This window comes from Amblyomma americanum, chromosome 4, assembly GCF_052857255.1.
Source record: "Amblyomma americanum isolate KBUSLIRL-KWMA chromosome 4, ASM5285725v1, whole genome shotgun sequence".
Taxonomy (NCBI): domain Eukaryota; kingdom Metazoa; phylum Arthropoda; class Arachnida; order Ixodida; family Ixodidae; genus Amblyomma; species Amblyomma americanum.
The window spans coordinates 114,972,254-114,999,230 of NC_135500.1; the positions used below are offsets into that span (position 1 = coordinate 114,972,254).

Consider the following 26,977-nt stretch of genomic DNA (forward strand, 5'->3'; position numbering starts at 1 on the left):
CTTCCGGTCTCTTTATGTTACACCTATAATTTTCCTTTCCGTGGCTCGCTGTGTTGTCCCTAACTTAAGCAGAACCCTTTTCGTTACCCGCCACGTTTCTGCCCTGTAGGTGAGTACCGGTCAGATACAGCTGTTGTGCACTTTTCTCTTGAGGGATATTTGTAACCTGCTATTCATGATCCGAGAGAACCTGCCATATGCGCTCCACCCCATTCTTATCCTTCTAGTTATTTCCCTCTCATGATCCAGATCAGCTGTCACACTACCTGCCCAAATGTAGACGTCCTTGACCACTTCCAGAACCTCGCTGCCAATTGTGAACTGCTGTTCCCTTGCTGGATTGTTGAACATTACTCTGGTTTTCTGCATGGGAATTTTTTGACCCACCGTTCTCCACTGCCTAACTCATGATTTGCAGTTCACGTCCTGAGTGACTCAGTAAAGCAATGTCATCAGTGAATTGCAGATTATTTAGATACTCTCTATTAACTTGGTCTTATCCCCAACTGTCCCCAATTCAGGCCTCGGAATTCCTCCTGTAAACAGGCGGTGAATAGTATTGGCGAGATCGTGTCTGCCTGCCTGACGCCCTTCCTTATTGGAATTTTACTGCTGACTTTATGCAGGACTATGGTAGCTGTGCAGTTTCTATATATATCCTCCAGTAATTTGACATAAGGCTCTTCTATACCCTGATTACGTAATGTCTGTATGACAGCTGAGTTTTCCGCTGAGTCAAATGCTTTTTCATGATCGATAAAGGCTATATATAGGTGTTGGTTATATTCTGCGCATTTATCTATCATCTGATTGATAGTGTGAATATGATCTATTGTGGAATATCCTTTACGAAAGCCTGCCTGGTCATTTGGTTGATTAAAGTCTAAGGTTGCCCTGACTCTATTAGTGATTACGTTAGTAAATACCTTGCAGGCAACGGACAGTAAGCTGATCGGTCTGTCATTTTCTAAGTCCTTGGCGTCTCGTTTCTTAATGATTAAGATAACGTTTGCATTCCTCCAAGCTTCTGGTACGGTCGAGGTCATAAGGCATTGCGTATACGGGATGGCTAGTTTTTATAGCAGAATCTCCCCTCCGTCTTTCAGCATATCTGCTGTTACCTGTTCGTCACCAGCTGCTTTTCCCCTTTGCATTGCTCCTAAGGCTTTCTTAATTTCCTCTTTCATTACTGGCGGGACGTGCCACTGCTGTGCGCTACTGTCTCTATCATTAACGTTCTGGTTACATTGGCTACTGTATATATTTGTGTAGAAATCTCGTATGTATATATGACGTGTATGCTTCTGTAATGTTTATGAGTGTCTGTGGTAGAACAACTGCAGGAAAAGATAGAGACATACAAGAATTAACGTATTTATTCTTTGCTGAAGCAGAGCCAGGCTAGCAGGGTATTCCCCTGGCTGTACAATTCACAAATGTGCATCAACTCAACTTTAGATGCACAAGCATGTGCGGCGGAGTTGCCTCCAATAGTGGCCGTAGGGAGAGCAGAAAATGGCTGCAGGCGTCTATTGGCCTGTGCGCTGCAATTGCAGTTCACACGGCTTGAAGGTCCCTGTCGGCAGCCTCCACTTCCTGCCGCCTTTTCTTCTGTCGTTTGTTCCTCCTATGCGGGGGCACATCTGTTGCAGTTACTGATGCACAGGATGGACCTGGTTCATCGCGAATGGTTTGGACTTGAAACATGCTCCTGGGTAGAATGTACAGGCTGTTATTTGCTGTCATTTACACATTTAATTAACATTAGTATCAGTCACAGCTTACCGTCTCGCTTCCATGGAGTCCCTCAGGAGCTCCATCTGCTTTAAAGAAGGCCAGGCCGTCTTTGCAGTGGCTCCGGATCCACTCTTTTTGTCAAATTTTTCATCTTTAATTTTTCTCCTGTAGTTGTCTTTAGGATTCTTCCATCGTTCAATGATCTCCTCAACTCTTACTGAAATATGGAGCAGTAGAGAGCATGATTTTAAACAAGTACAAGAAGAAACAAACAATGGAAGACTAGTGGCCCAAAGTTAAGCATGAACATGTAGAAATTGTCATCTTTTAGCACAAAAGAAAATAATTACAGAAAATGTTTACAAGACAATTCTGTAAGAAAGCATGAGTTTTTTTTCTTCTAAAAGGCAGTTTTACTGATTTTGCATGCATGCATGACTAAACAGGCACACATACGATGAATTTTCTGTCTTTATTTTGCGGACACGCACGAGACGATTTTGCGCGGGTGAGACCCTGCAGATTAATTCTACGTAGAAAACTACGATGAGTGGGCAGTGCCGCGGGACTGAGCGCTCGCGCTAGGTACATACACACAAGAGACGATTTTACTAGGCTCTGAGCATCCGGATTGACTTCACGCCTGGGAAAGGTCGGCTCCCGCATTTACAAACGTAGCTGAGAACATGGCAACGTGCACGTCGTGCCTTTCACGATTAACGTGAAGGGTACAAAACGATGTTGCTAGTGTGTCGTAAGAACCAAAAACGTTTGCTCACGGCTGCGTGATGCTGACAATTTTCAAACAGCTCCTCTACGCACAATAGCCGGCAAACCGAAAAAAGTACCGAGCAGTACGCAGGAATGCGCGGGGACATAAAACAGTTTTTGACAGGCTGCCGAATCCCGCCAGAGTGACAATGAAAATTTGTTGGCGGCACACTAAAAAATATGGCTTACTATCGTCGAGCTAGCCACAAAGCGCTCTTTCACTTACCTGTGTCGTCAATTTCTCGAAGTGCGTCCCTCACTTCTTCCCATCGGGACTCCTTGTTTGACTTGAAGTTGTTGCCTCTCACGTCCCATAGAAGTGGGTGGGACACTTCGATGATAAGCGCCGCATTGAAAAGTCCACGCGACCTGTTGCAGTGGATTGGAACCACGTGTAGCAAACGAACATTGTCTTTTCCGCACGAATCCTCTTCTTGTCACGTGGCTTTTGCGCCATGCAGTCATTGGTCAGAGGGTGGAGCTGTCGCTGCGAAAATTTCCAACTTGTTGGAACCCATTTGCTCTGGCCGGCCGAGTCGCCGCGACGGGTCGAAATCGGTTTTTACGTCGCGGCGACAGGATTCGCTGGCATTTTCGCTTGCATGCGAAACGGGCATTACCCTAGAGGGACCATTCATTACTGAAGTTCTTCCACTGTACCAAGGCTGGCTCGAGGAACCAGCTCATTGCTGGTCCATACACGACTTTGCGGCAAGCGTCGAGCGCTACAGCACTGGTCGAGTGGCATGGGCTTCTGAAATGTTTACCTTTGTGTTTTAAATTCTGTATTTGAGTGGAATAGCTTTTGTTTGCACGCTCCGATTTCAGAAATTCTAGCTGCACTGATATCTGGGCAGCATGAAGAATCCTTCCAACCGGATAATGCGATTTCCGCCAGTAAAGTCGTGCCGTTTGAGAAAGGCTTGTACCACAAAATGGCTCAAAAGTTAGCTACTTGCTCATTCTTTTATGAATGATGTTTCCTCGGCGAACGACGAGGCATTCTACGGTGAGAATAATTACGTGCAGTATTAGCACCCTCCATGCCATGGACACCGTTCAAAAACGTGTCTAAGCATCTTAGCTGACGCTAAACACGCACTATTCATCTTAGCAGCAAGCGCGGAAGCACACGTGCGTAAGATTGGTCCGGGACATGAATATGCGTGATATATGATAATTTCCTTCGAGCATCGAAACTGCGAAAATTGGCTAAAGAACCCGACAGAGCCCCGGGCTGCTCACCAACACAGCTGTACGAACCAGGCTCTGCAAGGGGAGCCACGAGCGTAGTCGGCCGTGGACGTAAATATTCTATTCCTTCCGTTTTCCGAAAACAAGCAAACGGTGAGTAAACGCGAAAGTGAGCGAGTGGACATGAGCGTCAGTAAATGGTTGTGTGTGTGAGTAGACGTGAGTGTGAGTGGTCTAGAGTGTGAGTGAGTGGATGTGAGTGTGATTGAGCCACATCTCACAGTGACGAGGTATGGCCTGACCACGTTATTCAGCGGACAACCGTTTCTTAGCGAAATACTGCTCCCTTCGTTTTATCATGATTAACCACCAGCATATCACAATAACTGGGAGACCTCTTTTCAGCATAGATTCCTGGGATTGCGGCGTTCTTTCATTTGCAACTGAGCAGAGTTTTCGTGTATGAAATTGCAGCTCCACTGAAGCAGCGTGCTGTATAGGGAGTGTGGTTTTCTAGTGAATGCTTTCAAAAATAGAGGCTTAGAGCACTTGCAGGCATTCACGAGAGGGGGTGCTGGTCGCAGGTGGAAGCCGGGGATCCGCTACGTGCCAACAAGAGCCTCCCAAAAGGACTGTCCATTCGCCGCCGCGGCCTGAAGCGCACCGCGTTCGGGGTGTTCACGCTAAAACCGCTGCCCAGGAGGGTCTTCTTCGGCCCCTACGAGGGTTTAAGGGTGGAAGACAACTGCGAAAGCAGCGCCTACACCTGGAAGGTACGTCTAATACGAGGCCTGTTTAGAACCGCCATGGCCGCGCTTAGAGCGCAGGCGTCTTCTGTCTTCTACTATAGTAGCTCTAAAAGTGAAATATTTTCTAGTCTGTGGCTTTGTCGCCATCTGATGAGGTTCAGAGAAATGTCTGAGTGTATTCCATTTCCACGAACAGCAGATATCACGCGTGCTGCCATTCAAGTACTCATGATGAAGCTTTCTCAGGACGAGTTGACTATACAGCTCCAGGTCTTCCATTGTTGCCTCCAGCGAGATAGCGGTGTCCAGCGCAGAAGGATAGGCAGAGTTTCCAGTCACCAAATAGAATTTCGTCGTGCCTTTTTACCTTGACCTCATGGCCTGACACACATGCAAATTCCTTCGTGGTGTTCCCAGGTTCGCAAGAACGGCAAGGAGTTCCTGGTGGACGGTCGTCCACTCGACAGTTCCAACTGGATGCGATACGTGAACTGTGCGGCCAGCCCGCGGGAACCTAACTTGGTGGCCTACACGCGCCAAGGTAACATCTACTACAGGACGTGCAAGGCTGTCGGCACGGGCGAGGAGCTTCTCGTGTCATGCAGCCCATCGTGCGCCCGGGAGCGAGGGCTGCTCACCAAGCCACGAGCTTCGCGGCCACCACGGGACGGTGAGGGATTCGTCACTTTTCGCGGATTCGATTCACTTCAGGAGGGCAGGGTGATATCACCCCGGGCTCGCAACAATAAATCAATTTTCTGCCAATGGAATAAGATGACTGCTTCTACATAATGCTCTGGCGATTTGCCTAAACTCGCGACAACCTTAAGTTATGACCTCGAGTGCACCAGAAGCTTTTTTGTTAGTGTGTTAATAGTTTGTGTATATTACCCCTCCCCCATCCTCTCTTCCTGTCCCCTCACCTCTTTGATTTCATTTCTTCATTCGGCATGCTATCGTTTATTTCCGGTGCCCAAGCTCATGCGCTTCAGTATCGAAAGCAGATGCCGGGGTTAGCAAAAATCTTTTCCTTCTTTTTCATTTTTATTTTAATAAAACCACTTACTACTACTACTACCAGAAGCTTGGCAGAACGCTAACATCTTAATTCGTAAGAAAGCAGAAGCCAAGGACTTGAAAAATTAGAGACCGATCAGCTTAGTGTCCGTTGCCTAGAAAGGATTTACTAATGTAATCGCTAATAGAATCAGCGCAATCTTAGACTTCAATTAACCAAACGACCAGGCAGGCTTTCGTAAAACGCATTACACAACTTATCAATATTCACATTATCGATTAGGTGATAGGAAAATGCAAAGTAGATAACCGACCCCTATATATGTAGCCTTCATTGATTACGACAAAGCATTTGACTCAATGGAAACTTAGCATTCATGCAGGCATTGCAGATTCAGAGTTAGTTGTTGTAGTAGTAGTAGTAGTAGTAGTAGTAGAAGTAGTAGCAGTAGTTTATTTAAAAATGAATAAGAAGTCAGAAGGAATAGCGTGTTGCCGGCTGGCTGCGGCATTTGCTATCAATATCTTAAGCACCCGAGCTGCGGCCGCGGAGGTGAAAGGGAAAGGGAAAGGATAGCGAGGAGAAGTATAGAGGTGGGCGATAGCAAGAAAGGACAGGGGAGAGCTTTGTACACTATTTACAAAACACATAAAGCAATCAAGTTCGCGCCGCTCGCGCGCTAATGTTGAGGCTCTGTGAGTGTGGAAGAGCCTTATGCGAAGAGAGAGGGTTTTTTACTGGAAAGGCAGAGAGGTTGGTCGGAAAAATAAATATCTGGCCTGCTACTCTGGACTGGACAACGGGAAGGGGAGAAAAAAGAGGGTCACGATGGGCGATGATGATGATGGGAGGAGGCAGATGAAAAAAAAAAAACAAGCCACACTTGCTTACATCACAAACGCCAGGCAAGGCGCTCAAAAAACGCGAGAGCGCTCGCGTTGCCAGTACAGTTTTCAAACTATCTGGCCAAGCCCCGAGGATCACATCCTCTGAGAGGGGCCTGGTGTCTAAAGACTTCAAAGCATATGCTAGCATGAGTCTTTCTCGTGCATATTCTGGGCACGCCACTAAAACATGCTCGACAGCCTCTAGCACGCCATATGTGGTACAGTCCGGACAGTCCGCTTGGGTAATTAAGTGCAAGTACTTGCGCGCAAATGCGGCATTTAAACGTAATCTATGGATTATACATGCAATAGGGCGTTATATTCAACGAGAATCATAAAAGCTCATCGCGGGATCTAGCCGTTTAAGGCGGATGTGTCGAGTGCCTGGCAGGACCAAGTATCTATAGCCGTATCGCTCGTCATATCCGAAACGAGACAAGTGGTGTCGAGTCTAGAGAACGGCGCAGCTGTGCGCAGGCCACTGCTGAAGGCGCTCCTTGCTTCAGCGTCAGCGGTCTCCTTTCCATCGAGTCTGCAGTGTCCAGGGATTCACTGCAACACTATACGGTGGCCTTTTACTGAGCAAGTGACAGCAGTCTAATGATATCAAAAGCCAGGGCTTGGTAGGCGGTGTGGCGTAGGAAGCATCTAAAAATTTGTAGCATACGTTTAGTTCAGTTAAAATGCATCACTCCTGACTCCTGAGGCGGTTCTCCGCTGATGTGGCGAATCGCTTCCCGAAGGCCCGCAAGCTCTGCAGCGGTTGAAGTAGACTTGTGTCCTAAAATGAATCTTCTGGTCGCCTGCTGAGCGGGCATTGCCAAAGCTGATGTTGATGCCTATGGTGACACAAATCCATCCGTGTATACATGCACACAGTTTTGGTATTCTGACCAGATGTAGGCAAGAACAAGTTGCTTCAGACCGCTAAACGGCATCGCAGATTTCTTTAGTATGCCAGAGACATGCAGGTGTACTGAAGGTCGAGCCATCACCTGTGGTGTCTGCTAGGGATGTTGCGAAGGGGCACAGTCTAATTGCAATTCGGAATTATGGAAGCGCACTGCACGTGCAAAACTGCTGTCCGGGCGCTCATCAAGAATCTTAGTCACCGGGTGGCAGTGGTGCCGTGATAGTGCGCGTAAATATTGTCACGGTGTTGGTCACAAGTCAGGGACCCGGCAAGAGAGGGCTCGGCAGCACGTCCTTCGGTGGGAGAAACGGCGAACTTCAACGTCCTTCAATCAGCGCGCCAAAACGTCTTTTTGCTGCAGCGTCACTTGGCATTCCACGCCTCTTAAAAAACGCGGGCAGAAGGGCGCGCGATCACAAGCACACTCAAGTGCACAAGAAAGGCTCGAAGTATCTGGGGGGGGGGACGATCTCTGGACGGGGTTGTCAACGGTTTCTCTGCTGTGAATGTGCTGCGTGCCGTAGTACCGCGTTAATAACGTCGCTGATGCACCGTAAGTCTTTATAAATACCGAAATAGCGGCAACTGAGTTTTTCGGAAAAGCCCCGCCGTCGAACAGGTATCCATACCCAAACCTGGTCGCCGGTATTGTAGAAGACTTGTCTGTGGCGGAGGTTGTATCGGCGCAAGTCTTTATCTTGTTGCTGTGTAATGTGAACACGTGCTAGCTGACGAGCCTGCTCGGCTTCGTGCGTAAAATTCTCAGCGTCAGCACAAAGTTGGCCATCAGTTGTGCAAGGGAGCATTGCGTCGAGCATCGTCTGAACCTCCGTGCCGTAGAGGAGGCGGAACGGTTTGAAACGGGTCGTCTCTTGAACTGCCGTTTTATAGGCGAATGTCACGCACGGTATGATCACGTCCCAAGCCCTGTGTTGCACATCGGCGTACATCGCCAGCATGTCCGCCATGGTCTTATCAAGCCGCTCTGTCAGCCCATTTGGCCGTGGGTTGTAAGCAGTAGTTTTACGGTGGGTCGTACCGCTTAGCTGAAAAATTTCGGCCATCATTTTGGATGTAAAGGAGGTCCCTCGGTCGGTAATGACGTAGGTCGGTGCGCCGTGCCGAAGTACGATCTGATTCATGAAGAAATCCGCAACCTCGGACGCTGTGCCACGAGGTAAGGCTTTGGCCTCGGCGTATCGAGTGAGGTAGCCTGTGGCAATGATGATGTAACGATTGCCACCCGAGTACCAAGGGAAAGGGCCGAGAAGATCCATGCCGACCTGATCGAATGGGGCACGTGGTGGTGGAATAGGTTGGAGGAGCCCCGGAGGCTTGGCGGCCGGGCCTTACGCCGCTGACATTGCCGACAGCTCTGCACATAGCGTTTAACAACAGTGGCAAGTTTGGGCTAGTAGAGCAGCTGGCGTTTTCTGGAAAACGTGCGAGAGTATCCCAAATGGCCAGAGGTTGGTTCGTCGTGGCACGAAGAAAGTATTTCCTCTTGAAGTGTTGTCGGCACGACGAGGAGGTTCGCTCGCGAACTGGAACCAGGGTTCTTCTTATAGAGCGCGCCTCGTTGCAGTGAAAACGATGACAGGTGTCGAGAAAAACATTTAGGAACTGTGGCTGGCTGAGCTTCCAGATAATCGATGAAGGGTCGTAACACTAGATCGGCGCGCTGCTGAGTTGACAAATCAGAAGAATGGATAGCCCCAAAGAAACTGATGTCATCCGTGTCCGGTGTAGCGAGTTCGACAGACGCACGAGAGAGGGTGTCGGCGTCTTCATGCTTATGTCCGGACTTATAGACAATGGTAAGGTCAAACTCCTGCAGGCGAAGGCTCCATCGCGCCAGGCGTCCAGACGGGTCACGCATGTTGGCCGACCAACACAAGGAGTGGTGGTCAGTGACCACTTTGAAAGGGTGACCATAAAGATAGGGGCTTAATTTCGCAGCTGCCCAAATAATGGCGAGGCATTCTTTTTCTGTCGTGGAAAAGTTAATCTCTGCACGCGACAGAGCGCGGCTTGCATAAGCGATGACTCGTTCGGCGCCATCCTGGCGTTGCACGAGAACCGCACCGAGGCTGATGTTGCTGGCGTCGGTGTGTATTTCAGTGTCACCCCGCTCATCAAAATGGCCAAGAACAGGCGGCGTTTGAAGACGCAGGCGGAGATCGTCGAAAGCCACGTCTTGCTTGTGGGACCAAACAAAAGGTGTGGCGTCGCGGGTGAGGCGAATCAGCGGTTCTGCGAGGTCAGCGAAATTTTTGATAAAACGCCGGTAGTAATTGCAGAGCCCAAGAAAGTGCCGAACAGGTCTCTTGTCACGTAGGGGTGGAAATTCCGCAACCGCCGCAAGCTTGTCGGGGTCGGGCTTCACGCCGGCGGCGCTGACGACATGGTGGAGAAATTTTATCTGCTGGTAACCGAAGTGGCATTTCTGGGGCTTCAATGTGAGGTTAGCTGAATGAAGGGCTTCGAGGACCGTCCGCAGGCGTACAAGATGCCGACTGAACGAGTGGGCGGAAACCACCGCGTCGTCGAGATAGAATAGGCAACACTGCTGTTTAAGACCGGCGAGGAGAGTGTCCATCATCCACTGAAAGGTGGCACGCGCAAAACAAAGACCGAAAGGTAGAACTTTAAATTCATAAAGGCCGTTAGGAGTGACAAAGGCTGCCTTCTCACGATCCCGTTCATCGACCTCAATTTGCCAGTAGCCGCTTCTTAGGTACATGGACGAAAAGTACTGAGCGCGCCGAAGGCGTTCGAGAGAGTCGTCTATACGTGGCAATGGGTAAACGTCCTTCTTCATGACTGCGTTCAGCTTCCGGTAGTCGACACAAGAACGCAGTGTGCCGTCTTTCTTTTTAACGAGGACGACCGGCGAGGACCATGGGCTGTTGGAAGGCTGGATAACGTCATCTTCGAGCATAACCTTAACTTGGGACTTAATGACGTCGCGCACTGTAGACGATACGCGATAGGGATGTTGACGGATGGGGTGTACGTCATCGTACGTCACGATGTGGTGCATGGCTATGGTAGTTTGACGCGCTTTTGACGAGGAGGCGAAACACTCCTTGAATTCGAGCAATAGTGCACACAGCTGTTCCCGTTGGCTGGTTGACAGCCCGGAGTTGACATCGAGGCTCTCGAGGGAGAAAGGAGGCTGCACTGGTTCTTATGAGAAGCACTCGGAAACTTCGGAGATGCGTTCGACGAAGGCTACGGAAGTGCCACGAAAAAGATGCCGATGCTCGCGCGTAAAATTGGTAGCAAGTGCCTGTGACTGGTCACTATTAAGATGGATCAGACTGCGGGCTACGCATACGCCTTGCGTCAACAGTAATGGAAGGTTGGTTTCGGCGATGGCGTCACCGTCCTGAAATGATTCGCTCTCAACCGTAGTGAAGGCGCTGGTTCGAGGAGGCAGGGTGACAGTGTCCGTAGAAACTCGAAGCGTCTGGCTTGGTCGCGGTGCATTGCTGAGGGCGACAGCATTCTCAATTGAAAACATGACCTTGTTATCGCGTAAGTGAATAATCGCCCCATATTCACGCAGAAAATCGACACCTAAGATGAGAACGCGCGAACAGTTATTCCGAACACGACAGCAGAAGACAAATGTGGACCCCCGGATTTGAACTCGGGCAGTGCACATGCCAAGAGGTGCAATCAGATGACCGCCCGCAGTGCGAACATGTGTGCCGGCCCATGGCGTGATAACCTTTTTGAGAATGGTGGTGAGCTGGCTTCTTAGACTCGAATAATCAGCGCCAGTATCTAATAAAGCTCGAACGTGGCGACCATCCAGTATCACAGGTATGCCTAAGGAAAGCCGCTCGCGAGTTGGAGGCTCCGGAGGGGATGATCGGGCACAGGCGTCATTGCCTGCAGGCTTTGGCACCGGAAATTCGTCGGCGTGGTGTGTGCTTTCTAATGGCGTCAGTGCGTCGGAGGTATTGGAGAGCGCAGGCATCGTAGTCGTCGAGGCGCCGTCATGTGTCAGCGTCGATGTGTCGAAGCGAGCGGGTACTGCGGACCACAAAACCGTCGAAGCGTCGTTGTGTCGAGGAAGAGTCGCTGTGTCGGAATGAACGGTGACCGCGGCTTTCGGAACCGTCGAGGCATCGGCATGTCGTGTCCGCGTCAATGGGGGGTGCCTCGCACAACGATGTCCAGCGAGCCCACCCCCTGAGGTCGCTGGCTGCAGTTTTCCCCGCCGTGGGCCGGGCGACCGGCCTTGCGCCGCCCGGGAAAAACTCGCGGTAGATGGTGAAGGACGACCGCTGGGGGATGGAGATGGAGCCTGCTGGCGACGAGACTGAAGCCAGCGTTGGTGACACGAAGTGGTTCGTGTGATAGGTAATTCGATATCGGGCACTCACGAGATTCCTCAATCGAGCCTAAATTTGTTCGAGGCACAACCTTGTAATCCGAGGCATATCTTGAGCGCCTGGGCTTCAACACTCTAATATCCGCAAAGAGGAAAGCTCATTCTAGTGAGTACAGGAAGGCTGTAACGATTGTAGACTATAAAGAGAGTATAGTAAGGTCTTAGCAAGGAGCATTCGTTGGGCCCCATTTAATGCCTGCTAAGAAACGAAGGACATGGCAAAAAAGAGTGAGTCTTTTCTTTAGTATATTTATACGCCTCGACCATGACAGATCGCGGTCAATGATAATGCCCAAAATCTGCGGTGCGAGGCGTACGGTATTGCAGCCCCTTGAAGTGTTACCGGGTGGTGTCAGACAGACTTGCGCGTGAATGCAACCACAGCACATTTTTCAGCTGCAAAGTGCTAACCCTGACGCCGTAGGTACCTTGAAGTAGATGACACTGCACGTTGTAATCTTGCGCGCATTTGCGCACGTGTCGAATCCGAAGCGCAGGTGCACATATCGTAAGCATAGGCGCTGATGTGAAAGCGAGTGGGAAGTTCGCTCACCAGTCCAATCAACGCCACGTTAAACAGGGCTGATGAACAACGTGCGCAAAACATTCGACGAATCACATACCAGGGAGAAACACAAGGACTGGTGCAACACTAACAACTATTTTATTCTTCTCACACCAACGAAAAGATATACATTTTTCCACACTTGCGCAAACTAACAAAAATTCGTCATGCGAGATTACTGGCGACGATGCGAACACAAAAACTTCAATTCAGCGGTGTGAAGTGATAAGGAAGTATCGCTAACACATCATTGAGCCTTTTTCTTAGTATGGAATGCTACGAGAGCCAGCCGCCCGTGTTCGTTGCTGCTCCTGCACAGAATCGCCGTCTCATCGAATCGCAGTGCACCATTGCTACAGTTAATTATGTGTGACACAAGATGTGCACCTTTGTCACTTTTGTTCCTCACATTTAGCGCATGCTGCCTGAGTCGCTCATTTATGCAGCGCCCTGTTTACCCGATGTATACATCTTTACCTACGAGAGTGCGAAAGCATACACGACTCCGGTGGAGCAAGGGACAAAGGTTGTCCCATGCCTGATTTGGCAGCCATGCTTTCCGTCACCGCACGTGCGGGAGCACAGCTTAGAAAGCTTGTTCGGCGCAGAAAACGCTAGAGGGATTCCATGCCTGCTAGCCACTCTCTTGAGTTGGTGGGAGACCTGACCTTATGTATGTACGGCATCACCACAGGCCTATATGTTTCATATTCGGCCACCCTCTTTTTTGGCGCTCTGGTTTTTTGTTTCCGGGTCAGGGCCTCAACCACTCTGCTCAAAGATCGTGAAAAGGGGCATAGCAACTTTATGTATGGAATCGGCGCTCAGAAAATCGTGTGCGCATAAATTGCAAGCAAGTTTTGATAATCAGGTGCGCCGGCTTTTGGCAGCAGTTTACCCTGTTTCGCTTTTGACAGCTGTGGCTTAGGCGCTGATCTAGAAACAAAAAACCAGAGCGCCAAAAAAGAGGGTGGCCGAATATGAAACATACAGGCCTGTGGTGATGCTGTACATACATAAGGTCAGGTTTCCCACCAACTCAAGAGAGTGGCTATCAGGCATGGAATCCCTCTGGCGTTTTCTGCGCCGAACAAGCTTTCTATAAGCTGTGCTCCCGCACGTGCGGTGACGGAAAGCATGGCTGCCAAATCAGGCATGGGACAACCTTTGTCCCTTGCTCCACCGGAGTCGTGTATGCTTTCCCACTCTCCTGTGAAAAGATGTATACATCGGGCAAATAGGGCGCTGCATAAATGAGCGACTCAAGGAGCATGCGCAAAATGTAAGGAACAAAAGTGACAAAGGTGCACATCTTGTGTCACACATTATTAACTGCAGCAATGGTGCACCGCGATTCGATGAGACGGCGATTCTGTGCAGGAGCAGAAACGAACACGGGCGGCTGACTCTCGAAGCATTCCATATTAAGAAAAAGGCTGGATGATATGTTAGCGATACTTCCTTATCACTTTACCCCGCTGAATTGAAGTTCTTGTGCTCACATCGTCGCCAGTAATCTCGCATGACTGGAATTTTCGTTAGCTTGCGCAAGTGTGGAAAAATGTATATCTATGCGTTGGTGTGAGAAGAATAAAATAGTTGTTAGTGTTGCGCCAGTCCTTGTGTTTCTAACGGGTATGTGATTCGTCGAATGTTTTGCGCACATCGTTCATCTGTATCACCATTCACCAACTAGGCCCAACAGAAGTGTTATTAAACAGGGCTGGACTGAGAACTCCTCCTTGGAGAACTCCACTGCAAACCTGATGACGGGTAGACCTTCCATCAGGCGTAGACTTGGAAACGGACCGGCCGATGAGGTAGCTCGCAACTCACGAGTACATTGGGCCGCCAACGCCTATGTCGTCAAGGGTATCAAAAATGGCGTCGTGAAGTACGTTATCTTAGGCCCCTTTGATGTCTAAGGAGACGGCAGCGACAAGTCGGCGACTACGCGTTTCTTGTGCCCCGCTGGGGGGCGTCTGCAGCTTGCAGGCGTTGGTGAGTGGCGACACCACGGGTACCCGAGCATCCGCAGGGACAACCCCGAGGGGGTATGATGGTGAAAAGTGCATCACCTCGGACCCGAGCACCCGCGCTTCGCCATGCTTGTCATCGCATTGTCCGTGGAAATGGGGATCCTGGTGGTTGAGTTGATGCCGAGGGTTTCGACATTAAAGGCCCCTCGATTGAGGCAACACACTACTTAGGACCCAGCCTCCTATAGACGGCACCTCTGGCTTTACCCGACCGGGAGAAAACGGCAGTCGCCTTTTCCTGTCCTCCTCTCCATCTTTTACTTTCCTATTTTCTTTTTCACAACTCTCCTGCCTCCTCCGCTCTTCTCGTTTTTTTTCTTACAGTTTTCATAGGCGGCTAAGGTTAACCTTGTGTGGCGTAAGTACCCTGAGTTCCCCATATTTGGTTTCAACAGTGGTGTACAGCTGGTGGAGGCAGGGCTTACTTTCAAGCTCCAGTCTCATCCCCTTGTTGGGCTAAATAATGCGTGGCCGGCACCATGGCCGAAGAACACACTTTTTTATGGCTACTTCCCTCCTTTCAAACAGAGGGCGGACCGTTGTCACATCTCAGTTTTTCAACAAAAAGAAAAGTACGTTTCCAAAGTATCACATCTTTCATAGCGAACAAAAAGAAAAGCCAGCCAGGCAAATATCCCTGTTTCTAGTATGAAAAGTTCTCACAGATTCCCTGGGTCCTAAGTATAAAGTAACAAAACTAGCTAGTGGTGACCTTTTGCTCGAACTTATCGATATCATTCAGATTTCAAAGCTGGCAAACATCGAAACCTTTGGTGATATTCTTGTCTCCGTGACCCCACACAGATCTCGCAACACAGTACGCGGTGTCATTTCTGACAATGACTTTCTGCAACTAACCGAAGAAGAAATGCTCGAAGGACTGCTAAATCAGAATGTGACTAAGGTATAAAGAATCAAAATCTGCAAAGAAGACAAATTCCGACAAAGCACCTGGTTTGACCTTCGCCTTCTGCACCCTGCCCGAATCAATCGAGGTAGGATATGCAAAAATCTCCGTCCGTCCCTATATACCTAACCCTCGACGCTGCTTCAAATGCCAGAGGTTTGGCCACGGCTCCCGAAGCTGCCGTGGCCGCGATACCTGCGCCAAATTTGCCTCCAATGATTATCAGTCAAACGACTGCGATGCTGCGCCTCGCTGCGCAAACTGCGAAGGCGACCACGCCGCTTATTCAGGGTCGTGCCCTGCATAGAAAAAAGAAAAAGAAATAATTACCATCAAGACCAAAGAAAATATAACATTTAAAGAGGCAAGACAGCGTTAAGCAACGACTCGTGGCACATTCTCTTTCACTGCACGTACAAACTTCGCTGATGTGGTGCGTGGGCGCGGCACACCATAGCGGCCTTCGGCACCTGCCCAGCTCACACCTAGTGAGGCTGAGGCAGGGCCATCCGCGCCCCTGGCAGATGCAGCGGAAGCTGCTATGCCACCCCCGAGAACGGGCCCGCCAGCCACCAAGTCGGCATCCCGCAAGGCTTCCCCCGTGTAGCACTGTGTCTGCAGTAGACCAGCTTGGGACCTTCTCATAAAAACATTTTCAAAAGTATAAAGCCTTTCATCGTGACCGCGAGCAAAAAAATAGGCTTTCTTGAGGCGTTGCTGTTGTAGTTGAGAGCGGCGTTGCAACCCATGAAATAAGGCTCCAGACGAATTATGAAGCCGTTGCAGTCGCCGTCCTAAACTTTAAAACAATTAGCGTATGCTCTATATATCTTTAACCACATCTCACTGCAACACTACAAGACCTAGAGGAGCTTTTTAGGCAGCTACCAGAGCCATATCTGGTAGTCGAGGATTTTAACCCGCACTCCTTGTTTTGGGGGAGTGAGCAGACAAACACTGGAGGTCGGGTTTTAAAAGATTTTGTTCTGGGCAACAACGTCTGCCTGCTCAATACAGGCAAACTCACATATAGCTCTTCATCCTCAGATAAGATGAGTTGCATATACTTGACTTTTAGCTGTCCATCCGTTTTTACCTATTTAAGTGCTATATTTTTGATAACCCGTACGGAAGTGATCCCTTTCCAGGGGTAATTAACTTTGCATCAACAGCACCAATAATCCTTTGGCAGCTGCACTTAGCGGACTGGCCAATATTTCAAGAAAAGGCCTGTCTTGAGAAAATATTTTCTGGTAATGTTAGCGTTGACGAACTAAATGAAATTTTTACAACAGGTATCATTGCGGCTGCACGTCCAGCCATTCCTCAATTGTAAGGAGTTGTACATAAAATAATAACCTCTGGTGCACACAAGAGAGGAGAAGCAAAAAAGAAACAAAACAAAGCCTGGGGAACTTTTCGAAGATATCCCACGCATGACAACCTCATAAATTCTTAAAAGGCGAGAGCGAAAGCACGGTACATACGTGGAAATTCTGAGAAAACTCATGGCAATATTATGTGTCGTCCATAAATAGTTCAGTTCCATCGAAGCAAATGTGGGAACAAGTCTGCAGATTTAATACCAGCTTTAATCTTTTTATAATTCCTTTCTTAACAGTGCCGGATACACAGACAAGCATTAAGGAACAGGCCAGCAAACTAGGGCAACACTTCGCCACAGTTTCTAGTTCCTCACACTACACACAATGATTTATAAAGTACAAGAGCACAACAGAAAAACAACGACTGCCGACAAGTGGCAGTGCAAATAAACATAACAATAAATTAATCACACTACAAGAAACCCGTACAGTACTGTCGGCGGGCAAACAGACAGCACAAGGCTCAGATGAAATCTATTATAAAATGTTCGCTGGCCTCTCCGAAGACGCTGTAGAAGCTCTTCTGAAACTCTTCAATAAAATATGGCAGTCTGGAAAATTGCCAGAGGCGTTGAAAAGGGCCGTAGTTGTGCCATTCCTGAAATCTAGAAAACCGCCAACTTCGGCTGGCAGTCACATGCCAAAGCACTTACCAGTTGTCTTGCTAAAAGTTTTGAAAGTGTGCTAAATATTAGAATAATGTTCATCCATGAATCGCGCAGATTTCTTGATATCCACCAATGTGGATTTAGAAAACCATGCTGTACAAAATGACCATCTCGTCTGTCTTGAAAACACAGTCCGTGGAGCATTCTTATAGAAACAGCACTCTTTGGCTGTATTTTTTGGCCTGGAAAAAGCTTATGATACCAACTGGAGGTTTAGGATTATTCATGGCCTCGCGGATCTAGGTATCCGTGACAGGATGCTGAACTGTTTAAAAGACTTTCTTTCTGACCGGTCATTTCGTGTACGTCTAGGTTGAACGCATTCGAAAAAATCCATCCAGGAAAATGGCGTACCGCAGGGGTGCATTCTAAGTACAACACTGTTTATTGTAAAAATGAACTCAATATCGCATATGATTTCCAAAGTCCATCATGTATTCCGTATATGTTGACGACCTTCAATTCTCATGCACATCTTCAAGCTTACCAACATGCGAAAGACAGATACAGCATACACTGAACAAACTAGCGACTTGGGCAGACCAAAATGGATTTATGTTCTCTCCACAAAAAACAGTTGCCGTCCTTTTGTCACCGAAAAGGGGCATGCAGGCTGATCCCACCCTGCACTTGAATGTGTTCTCGCCGCCTCGGGTTCGAGACTCACTCGCGGCCGTAAAATATTTCCGATTATTTTATTTCAGGTCAAGTAAATATCAGACATACAGACAGACCACGTCGAAATACAAAATTGAAGCCTCAGTGCCAGAATAAAAAATGCGACCCCGTTAGCCCGCTGTTGTTCTGTCAGCTTGTGGAGGCAGCGGTTGGTACCAATGCGGCCGCTCGATGGAACCGCATGATCGAGTGGCCATGGTTCTCACCTGCTCACTCAATGAAAAAGAGTGCACGCTGAAAGGCTTTTACTTAGAGCCTTTACTACGTTCCTTGTCATGGCCTGTGTACAGTACAAAGTAAAGCCGACCAATGTGAATGGGCAAGACCCTTCTGCGGCCACGTAATTGGCGACAACTTCAAAAAGCACGTGTTTTGGCCTTGTGTGGCAAGAAATGAGTCGAATGGAGCAAACTGCCCATTGCACCAGAGATCATTTGGCGACGAAAGGGGTCGAGCACGGTGCATCGAGTCTGCAACGCCACTATATAAAAAACAAAAGAACACCGCTAAGTACAACACAAATATCAGGAGACTCGGTTAAAAAAAACTAAACATTTTGACAGATTTACGTGTCTGGTTGGGTTTGAAGACAAATAATAAACTGTACATCTCAGTCTCATCTGCACAACAAGCACAGAACTTGACAGAAAAAGAGAGCAACGCACGATATTCGAAGAACTCTTCATGAACGGCTAGCCAAAAAACTTTATTCAAAAAACCATTCGACGTCAAAACCACGACAACATGCGCCAAGAAATCAACGCACGAAGGCCAACGCCACCACCGAAATCCGTCACTGTACCTTATGTCAGAAGTGTCAGCGAAATCATCGCCAGATTCCTGAAGAAAGGAAGTCTCTAGGTGGCGCACAAGCCCACAAACACTGTTGCGCTTTGCCTACCTGCTCCCAAAGACCGGCCGCGGAGAGGAAGAGCCCAAGGCATTGTCTACAAAATTCCTGGCGCCGACTGCGACGCAAGCTACTTCGGCGAAACGAAAAATCTCAAAGAAAGAATGCGGGAACATAAAAATGACGTCCGCAAATTCGCGAGAGAGAGCAATCCTGTAGCGGAACATTCCGAGGACTCAAGACCATAGAACCAACTTCGAAAAAACCAGCATCCTCGTAACCGAAGCAAATTACCACAAAACGCTCTTTCTCGACTCCTGGCACATCCAAACCACCCCGAACAACATCAACCGCACAAAAGGAAACCTGCCCCGAGTATATGCCCAGGGACTTCAACGAAAAAAAGTCGCCATTCAGCACCTCCCTGCAGTGCGCCAGCGTGACTAACAGCCTAAACCCCCCTCCCCCTCCCCCACGCCTTTCGCATCACAGCTTTCGTTGCTTTGACCCCCCTCCTCCTTTTATACTTAAAGACGCTAGCTACTGTCCTCGTCACCCCTGATGAAGGAGCTTCGAAACATTGGGTTAAAATTAAAGTTTTTGGTTGGAGATGTGCAGTTTATTATGAGACTCGGTTACCACGGCAGAATGCCAGATATCTTATTCTTTATTGCCATATATTTTCACATTGCTTTGAGTACGGATGGCGCCACTATTCTTTTATTCGTGATGTCACTGTGCCCGTATACCGCTCAGCGTGGAAACGTGAGCGCGTGCTTGTTAAGACTTAAGACTTATTGTCTTGTTCGTTGAGAATTTGTGCAAGAAAATGCGGCATTTAAGAAAAAAAATAAAGGAAAGGATTGGCCGCGTCATGTGTGTGTACACAGGTTGACTCATTCTCATGTACAGGTGTGTAACAGAGCGGCTTCCTGGCTAACAAAACTAGGAAGTGTGTCGCCGTGCACGGAAGCGTGACTTTCTTGAAGATAAGCGATTCATCCAGCATAAAATGTCTTTTTTTATGATGACATGACCTAATGTCGGATCGAAATGGTCGTGTTTCCTCGAGGTGTCCGCGTCGGAGGAAAACCGCGCCCCTGGTGGTGTTTGCGGCTGGGCGGGCAACCCAATTTAGTCCGGTTTCGTTCAATCGAACACGCTAATTCTTTTAGATAACTATGCCCGCATCTTACAGTTAGTGCAGCGGCGCCGAAACCAAATTTTGCCACTTTAACAGAAGGGTCAGCGTCGCTGCTTTGGCAGGCCTTCTCGCTTAGCAGTGCTTGCCCCTCGTTGATGACATTTAGCTTTAGCACTGAGCGATACCGCACGTCGCTTTTTTGCTTTATGTATCTCCAGCTGAACGTCGACGCGTCGCGGCGCTCTCTGCCCCGCAAATTTTGTCGAAAAAAGCGTCCCAGTCTTACAGCGTCTTGATATTTTATTATTTTTTTAAACAATGACCGTAATGAGCTTCCGAATACAGTTTTAGCGCAGAAATTCATCCAGCTCCCACCTTCAGCAGACTGAAGCGAAACCTTCCGAAATTCGTTTGACGGCACTAAAAAAAAGTAAACTTTGCAACCACGAGCGCAGAGAGGGATTGTGACTAACGCCGCTGAAAATGGACATTCTTTGTTTCCGTACGCTTCATACCACTGAGCCACAGCCGTGGCATCCCGCGCTATGATAAATTGCTTGTTGGTGGGAGTTACCTATATCGTCGTCATCATCTTTCATCGCTTCGTTCTCTGGTTCGCAGGGGTCGTGCCGTGAAAGCGTACGAGTGATTAACGATAAAGACTCGTCTTTGTCACCCACAACAGCTTTTACGTAGCCGTAAAAAATAAAGGCGAGAAGCGGACCATTTCTTGTGTGATGTGCATACTTGCAGTAGCTTTAAGAGCGTGAGCTCTTACTCATCACGTCTCTCGATTTCTTAGGGTCTGCTACCAGCTCCCTTCGGTGTGCAATTTTCTAAGTCCGAGGAATTCAAGATGGCAGCCTCCTTAGTAAATCAATTTTGCAACCAATTTTGTGATTGACTGGCAACATCATCAGTATATCGCAATGGTGATTGATTGGTTACATCAATTATAAATCCAAGATGTCAAATTTGTTTTTGCATTGGTGTCCCCTCACTTTAATCTCGTTCATATCAATTCTAGTAAACCACACAGCTAAAGCGCGAACTCCAAGCGCCCTTCGTTGGCGTACGCGCTCAGCGTCGGCGCTCTTGGTGTACGCCAAAACCGGCCTGCGCATGCGCACTGAAGAAGACGCCAGCGATTCTCGGCGAGGCGCCGATATCTGTCCGTGCTAGATATCGTCCGTGCTAGTGTAGTACGCGCTAGCGAGCCAGCGCCAGGAACATGGAGATGCATGTCCCCTTTTCGACGCCCGCTCCCGCGTACACCAAGAGCGCCGACGCAGGACGCGTACGCCCAGGAAGGGCCCTTGGAGTTGGCGCTTAACGCTGGTTACGTCAACGTCCTCCAGACAGTGACGGGCCGGCATATTTTTTGACAGATGGCCGCTCAATATCGGACAAAGACGGCGCGGGTATGCCGCGTTAGCCGCGACCCGACTGTTTTCGTTTTCTTACAACCCAGCCAAGGAAATGAGTAGGGGAGCCCCACAGTCTGCCCCTCTTGAACACGCTGGGTGAGAAAAGAAAAAAAGAAACAGAAATGCAAAGCCCCCCCCCCCCCCCCCCCCCCCCGCTCGGGAAGCTCCCCGGTGTGAGGGGACGGCACACGAAGTGTACAATGCGCGAAGCTTACCGGCGTCTCTCTCCCAAACCAGGGGGGAGGGGGGAGAATGTAAGAGAAGAAGGAGGCGCTCAACTTCGTGCGGCGCGTGGTGGCGGCTTTGTGAACTAGCGGCGCATGAACCAGAATCGTGTCCATGAAATTGTTTTACAAGTAAAACAAGAGCATAAATTCCTAGGCATAACTTTTGACAGAAAGCTCACATTCTTACCCCACATGAACACCCTCAAGAAGAGAGCTTCCCGATCTCTAAATATAGTGAAGGTACTCTAACGGAAACTCTGGGGGTCCGATAGGTTTTGTCTTGCAGATCTACCGCTCCGTAGTACGGTCCACTTTGGACTATGGATCTATTGTGTAAGGGTCTGCAAGACCATCATACCTCGAAAAACTGGATCCCGTACATTTCCTGGGTCTTCGTCTATCAACTGGTGCATACAGAACATCTCCGATAAACAGTCTATATGTAGAAACAAATGAACCACCTCTTGCAAACAGAAGAGCAATGTTTACCTCTGCATATGTACTGAAAATAAGACCCTTACCAAAACACCCTTGTTACTCCATTGTTACCAAGTGCACATCAAGAAGGCTATTCAATAATAAACCGCAATCAATCATACCTTTGTTATTACAGTTTGATGATGCATGTCGCGACCTGGTAATACCAGATGCTCTACCAAATATTGCCCCGAGACATGATCCATTGCCACCATGGTACTTGCTTCCCGTTGCGTGTGATTGGCTCTAACACTGTCTCGTAAAAAACAATCACCACATGAACATCTACAAGAATACTTGGCTTTGAAAGAGAAATATTTAAGCTACATGAAGCTTTTTACAGATGGCTCGAAAACAGCGATGTACGTTAGAAATGCCGTAGAGCAGGAGCATTGGGAAAAAATAGTAAGATTGCTAAGTTATATATCAATTTTTACGGCCGAATATTATGCAGTGTGTATGGCTGTGGACAAAAATTTACATGAGAACATTGAAAACAGTATAATATACACCGATTCCCTGAGCCTAGTCGCAGCGCTGCAGTCTAGCAATGCAGTTGAACCCTTAGCAGCCAGCATCATACACAGCATAGAAAACTTCGCAACACAAGGACATGCGATGAGGTCCTGCTGGGTCCCGACCATAGAGGGTAATGAGAGAGCAGACTCAGCAGCAGTACGAGCTCAAAATAGTGAAATCAAAACTGTGGACATACTTTTTAAAGACTGCACGAAGTTGATACATAACAAATTAAAGAACAAATGGGAGAAAGAGTGGGATAATGAACGAAACAACAAACTATACTTCATAAAACCCACCTTGGGGGAATGGGAGTCAAGCAGACAACGAGAACGTTTCACTGAAGTAATCTTATGTCGTCTTCGCATAGGACACACACAATTGACGCACAACTACTTACAAAAGAAGGCAAACCTGTTTGTGAAAGATGCGGAGACGAGCTCACACTGAACCATTTTCAAACCTAGAAAAGCTAAGAAAGAAGTATTTTAGTCAATTTTATAATCAATGCATTCAATTTCACCCTGCGCTGCTCTTGAGCGATAAAGCAACTGTTGACATTTTCAATAATTTTAACTTTTTACGAGAGGCTGGTTGTCTTATTAAACTGTGAATGCCTCAGTTTTCATAGGTATACCTCAGCCACTTTCTCTCTCACCATGGGGAGCTGCTACTCGCGGCTGTTCGTGAATATAGTCGTGCGAATACAGAACACTTGAAACTATCACAAACGGCTCCAAATAACCATATCGCGAAAACCGGCACCGTTACGTCTGGCGTAGACAGCGTAGGTTTGCCGCTCGGTCAACTTAGTGTAGACGACTACAAAACAACTTGGGGGAAACTGCCGCTTGCCGCTGTTGCACAAGATGAAGCTTGAAGTCGCTGTCAATACTCGTAATAGTCACATGCGGCCAATATTTTGTGTTTCTCGGCACAGCTACCACGTAGTAGGTCTGGTTTCTCATTCTGCTTCGCGGGCAACCATCTTGCTGAGGATGCGTGGCCTGACACTGCTGCGCTGGCACGTCACGGGACAGCAGCCAATAACGTGATGCGACCATCCGCTCGTGTGGAAAGAAGTCGAAGTTCAATCGACTTGTGCGCACAGGCGGATGCGTTCATGCGCTCCATTGTTCGGCCCCTGCGCAGCCCTTGCGCACTGTCGCAACGACACGTGCGCATGCGGAAAAAAAGTGGTCGTACAGCGCCCTTAAAGGGGCTCTGAAACGCCTTCCGAGCAGAGCACATTAACTAACTTAATCACTGCATTGCGTTGCCATGAAAACCAGAGCAAATAATACTCTTCTACACGCAGCAGACGACCCACAATCACGCGTCAAAGTTGGCGAGCCCTTCCCGGCGACTTTTTCATGCTCGTGCCCTCCTCCGTCCCCCACATCTGCATAGACAAGGTGTGAGGTGGCCGTTGGTAATTGGTTAGGTTCTTTCAGACGTCAGGCAGCAACCGTGGCCGCAGCCAATAAACCGCTTAGCTCCGGCGGGTCGGGAAGCTCCGCTCCCAGAGGGGGGTCCGCGAAGGAGCGCCTACCTTCCAGCGCGCAACAAGTGACGAGAGAAGCAAAGGCGCGAAGACTTTGAAATTCAAATCTTAACTACAGATAACTCAGCTTCTACAAAGCGCATTTAAAAAAATCCTTGCTGGACACTATTAGTGAAGCGGCGTGCTTCAATATCCCAGGCATGCCGCAACTTGATTAGAGCCCCCTTCACAGCTCCTTTAAGGCTCGATATAAAATAGCGTTCATAAAGCACAGGTTTCTGTGAGTACGGCGCAGTGTGCGTGCCTCTTTGAATTATCCTGCGTCAGTTTCGCTGGTTCCATCATATGTGCCTAATTTATACTGGAACTACATCCTCAGCGTCAGAATGTTGTCATTGCGCTCATCGCAGCTGCGTTCGGAATCATGTCTCGGGGCGGCAGGCCGCGACTTTTCTTGCTCCGAGGCGGTCAAGAGTGTGTCACGTGTTACCGGAACTGCTCGCAATGTCGTCGCCCGGGTCTTGCACTCCGACTTCTCCGGATAGTTGCGGTCATGAAGGAAGGAATCAATGCAGCAGAGGCTTTTACGCATCATTTTTTGAAGCCGGATGCAAACACTGCCCCCGCTACCACGCCAATAATTGGTAACGATGTAAAGAAATATTTCTATATATTATTGACTCGCTTGCTGACTTCTGCGTGATATGACCACCCGTTGGTATTCATTACTCACACATCACCGAATTAATAAGTATTTTAAAAACAGCTCATTTGAACTTCAATTGCAGCTCGTGATGTTATCTACAATGGTCCACTTTGCTAAGTAGTTGTAATTCAAGTTGCGAGCCAAGTTTGAACATTTTGCTACCATCCTATATAATTTCTTGTAAGCAAATCTATCCTGGTCAGAAGATATAGATGCGTTTTGAAGTAAATGAACTGGAATTAACACCCCGCCCCCTCGTGTTAACTCAGAATAAGAAAAGGGAAGATGATTGACTGGTGTTAGGAAATGAAGGTGAGATGAATACTGTTTCACTGCGCTCTTTGTCACCCTATCCAAAATCATGCTTTAATTAAACTGCAGGTAGAGTGGTCGTTTGTAGGAGCAGCAGTATAGGGAGAATTCACCTGAGCCACAATGACCCCATGTTGGTGTACATGGGGCACAGTGAAAGGCAGGTTGGTGTGTTTGCCGCTGAAGCTGCGCGCTGTACCACAAAATGGCCCCCGCGAAGTGACGTGAATATTTCCTAAGAATGAGCTGTCATAACTTGTTTACAAGAAAGCATCCAGTCAAATGAAGTTTTCATTCGATTCTTCAAGAAAAGGAAAACAGAGGTTCAAAAACTGCTTCACCTGTTTGGTTGCCGTGCGTTACCGATGTGCGTTTCTGACGCTTAAATAAAGGCCAGTGCTAAAATGAAAATGGTCTCAATTCGGTGTCGGCCAACACATCCCTCTCTACGCTGATCTCTTTTCAGAGGGTGAAAACACTAAGTCTGCTCCAGTTCCGGCCTTCCCCTGCGAGACATGCGGTGACCTGTTCTCCGCACAAGAGCTTCTGGAGAAGCACTGCCAGAGGAACCACTCACAGAAGCCGGAAGGGAGGCACAGCTGTAGATACTGCCCCTATACCAGCGATTACAAGTAAGCCAAGTTGTGCTTTGCTGCCGTTGTTTAGACACGGTAAAAAAAGGAACTACAGATAACTTTTTTCTATACTGGAATCGGTGCGCGAGCAGGGATTTCTGCTAGGTAGAAATCGACGACGAGCTGGCAGTGCCTCGGAACGGACCGCTGTTTGGATCTGCACCAAACTCTGGCCAATCCCCCACCGTGGGTATGTGCCATCGTATTTGAGGCAACAACAACGACGACGGACCGCTTTGTTTCCTCGATTTTCATTCCGATTTTTTTAATGTCTCTCAAAATTCGTAATTACTTTTTTCTCTCAGATTTCTCTGTTCATATTTATGATGTGCTTGAGATAATCCTGGATGAGTTTTTCCTGTTTGGATCTGCACCAAACCCTGGCCAATCCCCTTCCGTGTGTATGTGCCATCGTTTTGGAGACAACAACCCTCGAGATGGGCCGGCAGCGAACACAAGCAGAAGAGACAACGGACGATTCGGCTCAGCGTTGTTACCCATCGAACTAGTGCTTAGGCACTAATAGCGCACACTGGACGGAACACGGAAGAGAAGGAAGGCACTTCAGGCGGAGAAGGCGGCGCGCCTGCATGGGGTAGCTTCCTTCTCTTCTGTGCCCTGCCGGGTTCGAACCGTTTTTTCACGCGTGTTTTTGAACCTTCGGCGGTACAGTGTACTAACTCAGCTGCGTCAGCACGTATAGAATATAGAATATTACTGAGAACGTGGAAGTGCGCAGTTAACACCGCTGATTGCGTTTATTCTGTGACGCAGTCGATTAGAGCACTGCTTTCGAACGTGTAAGATACCAGGTTGAGTCCAATTTTTGCATGAACGCTTTTTTATTGCTTCTTTTTTGTTCAGTATTTCACGACGCAAGCCATTTCTGATTTTTCTGTGGAGGTTGTGTAGCCTGTCAGGTCGCATTCTGAAATCCGAGGAAAAATTTTTGCTTACGCCACTGAAACCAAGTCAATTTCGCTTCTTTATTTGAAAAAGCAATTACCGCATCCCACAAATAATTTAATATTCATCGTCGCGATGTGTCTTACCTTGTATTCAGGGTTCATTATGACGGGATTTGCACCAAAAAGTGCCGTATAAAAAAACTTTCAGATCAGCCACTTGACAAAAGATAAGGAGTTGATACGCTGTATAGTTGACAGTTTGGAAATACACCACCGTGACTAGTGGTTCTGCTGTTTATTCCATGCTCAGTCATGCTCAACCGTCTGCTGTTATTTTCCGGTATTATTCATT

The 26,977-nt window shown here is 48.3% G+C and overlaps 1 protein-coding gene across 1 annotated transcript in view; it reads left to right on the forward strand.

The window, feature by feature from the left end:
* The window catches only part of LOC144129772 (histone-lysine N-methyltransferase PRDM9-like), a 71,334-nt gene that overhangs the window by 42,827 nt on the left and 1,530 nt on the right, over positions 1 to 26,977 (forward strand). The window contains exons 4-6 of the mRNA XM_077663847.1: positions 4,287 to 4,475; positions 4,869 to 5,121; positions 25,549 to 25,714. Coding sequence (XP_077519973.1) covers positions 4,287 to 4,475; positions 4,869 to 5,121; positions 25,549 to 25,714 — 608 coding nt within the window. The remainder of the gene's footprint in view (positions 1 to 4,286; positions 4,476 to 4,868; positions 5,122 to 25,548; positions 25,715 to 26,977) is intronic.